The sequence below is a fragment of the Aethina tumida genome, chromosome 4 (assembly GCF_024364675.1).
Source record: "Aethina tumida isolate Nest 87 chromosome 4, icAetTumi1.1, whole genome shotgun sequence".
NCBI lineage: Eukaryota > Metazoa > Arthropoda > Insecta > Coleoptera > Nitidulidae > Aethina > Aethina tumida.
Window position 1 is genome coordinate 10,779,276 of NC_065438.1, and position 7,822 is coordinate 10,787,097.

Sequence of the window (7,822 nt, forward strand, 5' to 3'; positions counted from 1 at the left end):
ATAAGTATTGTGGTATTATAATAGTGTGTACATAAAGTAAAAATTGCGTAAATCGTGACTGTAATTGATCAAGAAACGGTCTATGTGGTTACAGCTATGATTTCTCGCACACGGATTGTGTCACGAAATTACATCAATTTTTGTGTGTCTCGTGCGGCAGATTGCGAGGAACGCTTCGTCGGGCAAACTGAATGCGAAAATGCCTTGTGAAATTGTACATGCAAACTGAGCATGCAAAGCGATTAGGGAATGAAACTGAACGATCGGTTAATAAATAATTTATTCTATTTTGTGGGGAAACTGTACAACATGTTCTATAAACTTAGCCAATCCTAAAATCACGTGTTCGCTTAAATTCCGGCCCATAATTTGTAGGCTTATCGGCAGTCCGTCCTTTGATAATTTTATGGGGATGCTCACTGCAGGAATTCCTGGAAATATCCGAAAACACTTAATACTCAACAAAGTAATATATTTATAATATATACCAGCCATGTTAGCAGGTTGAGTGCAGTAGTCTTGAAGAGCACACTGATCCCTATTGGTTTTTTGTACAAAGTCTTTATAAACAGGAGCAGTCGTCAAGGTTGTGGGCGTGAGTAACACTTGTACTTCGTCCCAAACGTTGTCAAAATCATCGGAAATCAATCTCCTAACTTTTAAGGCTTGATTAAAATATTTCTCATAATTTCTTGTTAACAGAAAGTAATTTCCTGCAAAAATTCTATTCCTGACCACGTCGTTGAAACCTACCGATCTGCTAGTGGCAAAGAGTTGTTCGGTTGAAGAATGTTCGTCCGCCCTAAAGCCGAATTCGATACCGTCATATCTTGCCATGTTACTCGCCACCTCGCACTGATTCAGGATCGAGTAACAAACTATACTGTGCTCCGTGTTTGGTAAGCTCACCTAGAACATTTTTTATTAATTCTAAAATACAAACAAAGGCATATTCGCCAGAATACTTGTTTAACTTGAGCCCCATTTTGCTCTAATAAATTGGCAATTTCGTTCCAAGTGTCGTAGACCTCGTCCGACAAATGTTCGTTATGATACTCGACGGGAATTCCTATTTTCAAGTCTTTAATGCCCAATTTGTTACCTGGAGGCAACCTGATTTGTTTAAAAGGTTTTGTCAAGGAAGTGGAATCTTTAGGATCAAAACCGGCGATTGCGTTCAAAATAGACACACAATCATCAACGTTTCTGGTCAATATTCCCGGCACATCCATCGAATTAACCAACGGAATCAAACCGTGCCTCGAAACAAGCCCGTATGTCGGTTTTAAACCCACCAAACCGCAGTAAGATGCGGGATTTCTGGTCGAACCGCCCGTATCTGAGCCGATGGCACTGAAATTTTAGCAATTCAAATGAAATACAATTTTTTCGAATTTCAAGTTCGTACCCGAGGCAGACGCCGGTAGCAACGGCTACGGCACTTCCGCCACTGCTTCCTCCTGCAATGCGGAACTCGGAATCGGATTCGTAGCCCCAAACGTTTTTGGTGGGACCGTAAATGGAATCGACCGTTCCTGCACCCATCGCAAATTGATCTAGGTTTGTTTTGCCAATCAAACACGCCCCAGCATCCTTTAGTCTTTGGTACACAGTGGCATCATATGTGGGGACGAAGTTCTCGAGCATTTTCGATGCGCATGTCGTTCTAATGTTGGCTGTGCAGAAGTTATCTTTAACTGCAATGGGTATACCATCCAAATCTGATAAAGGTTTTTTGTTTTGGAAACGTTCCATTGACTTTTCAGACTGTTCATTTGCCTGATTTTCAGTTAATGTAATAAATGCATTATATTTAGTTGCGGACGTTTTGGCTTTGTTCAGTGCAGTTTTTATTAGGTCTGTTGGTTTTATATGGTTCTCAAGTAGTAACTTTTCTGCCTGAAATTTTACCACCATACTGAATAGTTGTTTAGTGGAGTTTTTGGATACTTACCAGTCTTATATTTAATGACAAAACTTTTTCCATTGTTTATATACTGTAAAACGCATTTACGCAGATTTTATTTTTTTTACGTAAACAAAAATTGAGGTTATAACAAAAAGGTCTTGTTGTGTAAGAGTGGTTGTCTAAGTAATATGGGACGAAATTCAAACATTACAGATTCCTACGTTATTTTACCTTCAGTGATTAGTATACGGTAGTGTCCGATTCGCCTGAATTTGAGAGGGGCATCAGGCATGACAAAGACAGTACACGTCCGCCCCATAGTGGGAGACTTATTGTTTCTATTGTACATGATGTCTCTTTCAGGATTCAGGTGGATCAAACTCTTTTCATACAGTATTTGAACTTAAATTAAATTATAATAATTAAAACAATTACAAACATTTATTTAGAAAATCTCTTTATAAACGCTTGTGCTTTCTCTTTTACTGCCTCTACAGTCGCGGCCGTACCGTGTTCTTCTTCGAACTTCCTGAACTTCATAAACAACGTCTTCATACTTTTAACGGGTAATTTCTGACAAACGGAACGTTCCAGTACTTTTCTCGCCTGGTCGATTTTGTCATTTTTCACCAACTGATCAACGTAGGTCGACCAAATGTTCACCTTTCTTGGATCCGTGTTCAAAATCGATTCGAAAATGGCAGCACCCTGTTCCTCTTCTCCAAATTTGAACTCCATTATTGCGAAACGGACGATCAAACTCATTTCTATGAACATAACACAAAACAGTATTAATAATATGCGGTTAGTTTTGATGAAATTTTAATTTTCTTACGTGTTTTCTTGTCGTGTATAGATTTCAGGGCACAGTCTTTCATATTTCTAGCTTCCCTGAATTTTTTAATGGTGTAGTATACCTTGGCGATTTCTATCCACATTTTGGGGTCTTGCTTGTGTTTGTTGCGAGCTTTTTTAATTTTTTCTTCCATGTCCGCTAATTTCCCGTTATCCGCCAACATTTCAATTACTCTCAAATAGACTTTGAGTGAGTCGTTGCATTTTATTGCTTCATCAAACGTTTTATCGAACGTTTCCTAATGGAACGAAAAAAAAACGATAAATACATGCTGAAATGTTTTGAAAGTTGTTATATTATACCCACCCTATTTCCATATGAGTTTTCTAAATGCAACAAAGCAATCCAAATGTTCAGTCTGTCCTCGGACAAAGTCATGTTGATGCTTTCCAGAGCCCGCTTCGCCACAGCCCTGGCTTTGTCTATTTCGGTAGACTAATAATAAGAAGAATAAACTTAGGATTTGGTACACTCAATATGATACACAAGAAACTTACGGAAATGTGGAATGCCATATATTTAGTCCATAACTCGGAAGAATCTGGATTTGCAGTCAACAATCGATCGAAATCATCCGCGCTTTCAGGATCGACATTACTGTTAGCAGCAAATCTCTTTTCAATCTTCGCTATTTTCTCTTCCTCTTGTCTAAGCAGTTCTACTCTTTCAGCCCTGGACAGTTTTTTCTTCTTTTTGACGACCTCGCCTTCGTCATCCTCCTCATCCGACGACGAATCTGCTACCGTTTCCCCGTTGGTGTTGTTGGTGTCAAAGAAAGATCCGATTCCTGGTAAAATTGGCTGCGCCGCTTTTCTCTTCTCACCTAATTTAGGTTCTTCCACATTCACTTGTTGCATCGAATCATCATTTTCTTCATCTTCTTGTTCTTCTTCGTCTTCTAAGTCGCCCTCATCATCGAATACCTCTTCGATATCTTCAGTTTCTTCGCTTTCTGAATCATCTTCTTCAGCTTCCTCTACGTCTTCTCCATCCATTTCATCAGTCGCTTCGTCCTCCAATTCTTCTTCGTCCTCTCCATTCTGTGATTCCTCGTATTTATCGGAAAATTCGTTTATTGCCAATTTGTTTATTTTCTTTTTATTTTTATCCTTTTCTAAGGTGATAAACAGTTTCCTGCTTATACCTATCAAATTGTTCTTGTATTTCCTACAAAGATACATGTTTAGTTACTTATATTATAGCTTAATTTTGACGTCATGACTTACCCGCAGATGCACACTTTGAATTTGGGCTGGTCATAGTAAAATTCGGGGGACATCGGAGATGGGGAGTAGTTTTCGTGCAGCAACACGGGAATATAAACAAACTGTTTAGCCCCGTCGCTTTGTTTGAGTACCGACAGTATGTGATCATCCTTTTTGTATAAAAGTTTTTCCACCAAACAAGCCGACTTATGGGATAAATCCACGTTGATTTTCTGATTTTTGTTGATGTGTCTGTTGTAGGATTGATTGATCGAAACTTCGACGAACTCGTTGTCGAAGTCGTGAGATAAAATCACTCCTTTCACTTTGTCGCCCGATTTTGGTTCAACTGCAACAGGGTAATGTGTAATTAGTATTGCGATCATTTTTGCGGGAGTGAATCGAAGACGTACCGGGACAGAGACATACGGGTACCAGTCCGGTGCAGCCGTTCGGCAAACTGACGATGCAACCCATTTCGGTAACGTTCACGATCTCGCACTGGATCTGTTCGCCGGGCGAATATGCGCAATGTGGCCAATTGTGTTGTCTTCCAAACTGTCTCAGTAAATGCAAATCGGCCAAACATTGACCGAACCAGGTCAAAGTGTACTGTAGATAATAATTTTTTATTTTTAACTACCCAAATGTGAAAAAATATCAAAACTTACGTTCGTTGAAGGATCGATTTTTGTCGTCAATTTCAGGGTTCTTTTATTAACATCAATATCTAAAATTTTCCCCAAAATAACCTGTTGACTTTGATACTTCAGTAATTTTGTCCCAGGATTGTTGTGGATGTTTTTGTTAGTGATCAAAACTTTGTCGTGGAAATCCTTCGTCAATACAGTGACGTATATCCCTTTTTCATCTTTTGATTCATAGAAACAACGAACTAGCCTGCCCTTTTTCAGCTGCTCAAATCTTTTGATGTTTTTGGCGCGTATAAACTCGCGTCTAGAGAATGTTGGGGGAGTAGTATCACATTTTACGCAAATAAGATTTTTAATTTCGCTGCCCACTGGAAACATTTCTGAAAGGACAACAACGTAATAAACATATGGAGTTGTAAATAAAAGAAAGGGTTATTACTCATCATGGGTTTGCAGAGTCTCAAATACGGACTCAGGTGATTAACAGGAACGCAACCAATAATTCTGCCGTTAGTGGATTTAACGTCAAGTCGGTCTTCGTGGATGTCTGTAACAATTCCATTAATTTGTTGTCCTACTCTCATCGTTAGTTTTTTCGTCGTCGTCGTCGTCGTCGTCGTCTTAATCGTCGGTTCTTTCAACGATAAAATCAATTTGCCATCGTTTTTGGCCACTATCCAGACGTTTACCTGTAGTAATAAAACCAATTAATCATACACGCCTATTATTCGTAATTAATTTAAGAAACGTACGACTTGTCCTCTGTAAAAATATTTAGTTGGGTCCACCGACGAAGAATCCTTATTATCTGACATAGATTTTCTATGAATCTTTCCTTTGACGGAACCATAAAAGGCAACAATCGCGTAGCCAGTGGTAGTTTGTACGATAAATCCGGTATATTTCTGTCCTACGACCGCTTTATCGAACGACGTAAGGCAATTATCTGCCTCAACCAGACCTTGTTTCAACGTAAAGAATACGCCCTTTTCATTTCTGTCGATCACTCTACAGAAAAATTAAAAAAAATAAATAAATAATTAAAATAATTACTCATTACTTTATTATATTACCTGGCGTTGACTCTCATGCCGGCCACGTATTTTCTTTTGACATTTTCGCTGTACTGACTGTTAGAAATGTGAAAATTAGGTACGAAACCTCGCAGACTTCCGGCGCTAACCACCAACCCTTCGTCTTTGATGATGTCAATTTTCACTTTCAATACTTTGCCCAGTCCCAAATCATTTGGCATGAAGAGGTTTTCTTTGATTAAATTCGGCTCGACTGTTACGACGTACATCTGGGAGAGATAATTAAAGTCCAGAATGCGACATTTGTGGACGCTTCCCGCAGGAAATTTTGCAGCGATTGTCGTACTTAGATCGTCGATGTTGCCTTTCGGCAAGCAATTAATTAGTCTCTTGTTTGCCGTGAAACCTTTTTGCTCATTAGGCAGTTTAAAATATAATCCCAGACCGGTTTTATACGATACCTCAGCGGAAATCACGTCTCCGTTTTTAAGACTTGCCGGTTGGTACATGTCCCAGCCTCTCAATGTTAAATGAGTGATTTTCGTCGCTGGTTCTACGTATAAAACGTAAGCTTTTAAAATTTTGCCCTCTTGGTAATTGGAGATTTGATGTAGGGGTTTTCTCAGGAAATTTTCGTTGACGTAACCGAAATAGTCTTCTAAAAATTTACCTTGTATTCCTGTTTCTACTACCTGTTTTGAATAAAAAGAAAAATAATATTGTTAAATGTTATGGAACAATCAACAAATCAATTAAAAATTATCTTACTCTATCTGTGACAAATTCCACTTGCATTCCTGGTATTAAATCATTTAAACTGGTGATTTGTTCAGCTGAGGAAGCATTGACGTGTTCTTTTTTGGCGCTAACTCTTAAGGTACTGGCAGTTTCGCTATCGGTTAATTTGTGGACAACACACCAGAGAGGTTCACCAATAGCTAAGAAAGAATACGCAAATTTTACATAATGAAAACGTATAAAATCAAAAATACTCACTATAAACTTTTCCTTCATCAATGTTTTCTTTGGGCAAGAAAACTCTGCAATTTTTAATACCAACAGACAATTCATAACCATGATCCAAAACAGATTGAATGTTGGCCCAAATTAACATATTTTTTTTTAATGCATTATGTCTTTTGCCCTCATTAATTTCTCTAGGATTTAAACTGGCGGATATTTTAAAGCCGCGATCTCCGTGTCCGACGCTAAGTACTTTTGTAGGCACAAACTGGCCCAAAGTGAACATGTTTTTCAAAATGAAATCTGTTTCTGAACCGTCGTCCTCCTCCTCGGTAGTCTCCAGTTTTTTGTTGAGATAATGAGTGAAATGGTCTGAGATCTGGGTGACATTGACATTGGCGAATACTAAACCAGGGAATTCCAGTTCCAGAGAGTAGTTCGTAATGTGCCTGATGCATCCAAGGATTACCATTCCATCTTGGACTTTCTAAAATATTTAATACATAATTAGGTTAATTAGTTTAGGGGTGGTATTTTATTAATTAAACATTTAACCTGATATGTGAGGCATCCTTTAACTTGGATTGATGACTGGAAACTGTCTTCTGTTAATGTGACATGAGTCTCTTTCACCTTTTGTGTTTTAGCTTTTTTGGCTTTCGGAGCGTTCTTTGATGTCGAAAATAACTGGAAAAAGAATGATCGATGACAACTGAATATTAAAATATCATGGTTAACTTACGTTGTCATCGGCTTCCGTTTTGGCTGGTCGTTTTTGGGGTCTAGGGGCTTTGGAGAGGGGTTTGTTGCCTCGCGGGAAGTATTCTTCTTCCGCCGGAACCATGTTTCTTTAATTCACTCTCAATTCAGTAAAGAACAAGACATAAACAACCACACGAATCACCAGAACAACAGTCAAGTAAATGTAGGTTATGTTGAACTATAACCTTACTTTTTCACATGCTGTTTTATTTCTTTGAATTTGAACCGGTGACGTCACTTAGGGACCCGTACATTTCATATTAATTTAATACTCAAAATATACAAAATTTTGTTTATTTCTTAATAATATTTGATTACTAGTTAAAAATAAATGAAATAAATGTAATAAATGATTTTAATTACACATATTTTAATTTGGGTTTGGAATATGTGTGACGTCACAACTGGTGAAAATAAATACAATAAAATAAGAATTAGTT

The 7,822-nt window shown here is 38.0% G+C and overlaps 2 protein-coding genes across 2 annotated transcripts; both read right to left on the reverse strand.

The window, feature by feature from the left end:
- Window positions 1–262: 262 nt before the first annotated feature.
- LOC109594203 (glutamyl-tRNA(Gln) amidotransferase subunit A, mitochondrial) lies at window positions 263–2,245 on the reverse strand. The gene is made up of 5 exons (XM_020009405.2): window positions 1,955–2,245; window positions 1,409–1,899; window positions 966–1,353; window positions 489–909; window positions 263–431 (listed from the first exon to the last, which is right to left on the reverse strand). Exons 1-5 carry the CDS (start codon window positions 1,985–1,987, stop codon window positions 280–282), a joined length of 1,485 nt encoding a protein of 494 aa, XP_019864964.1. The 5' UTR covers window positions 1,988–2,245; the 3' UTR covers window positions 263–279.
- Window positions 2,246–2,331: 86 nt separating this feature from the next.
- Window positions 2,332–7,591, reverse strand: LOC109594202 (protein RRP5 homolog). The gene is made up of 14 exons (XM_020009404.2): window positions 7,363–7,591; window positions 7,176–7,307; window positions 6,654–7,107; window positions 6,426–6,595; window positions 5,697–6,349; window positions 5,376–5,631; window positions 5,063–5,312; window positions 4,642–5,003; window positions 4,384–4,582; window positions 3,992–4,319; window positions 3,263–3,932; window positions 3,072–3,200; window positions 2,745–3,003; window positions 2,332–2,676 (listed from the first exon to the last, which is right to left on the reverse strand). The coding sequence occupies exons 1-14, from the start codon at window positions 7,462–7,464 to the stop codon at window positions 2,351–2,353; spliced, it is 4,290 nt and encodes a 1,429-aa protein (XP_019864963.2). The 5' UTR covers window positions 7,465–7,591; the 3' UTR covers window positions 2,332–2,350.
- Window positions 7,592–7,822: the final 231 nt, after the last annotated feature.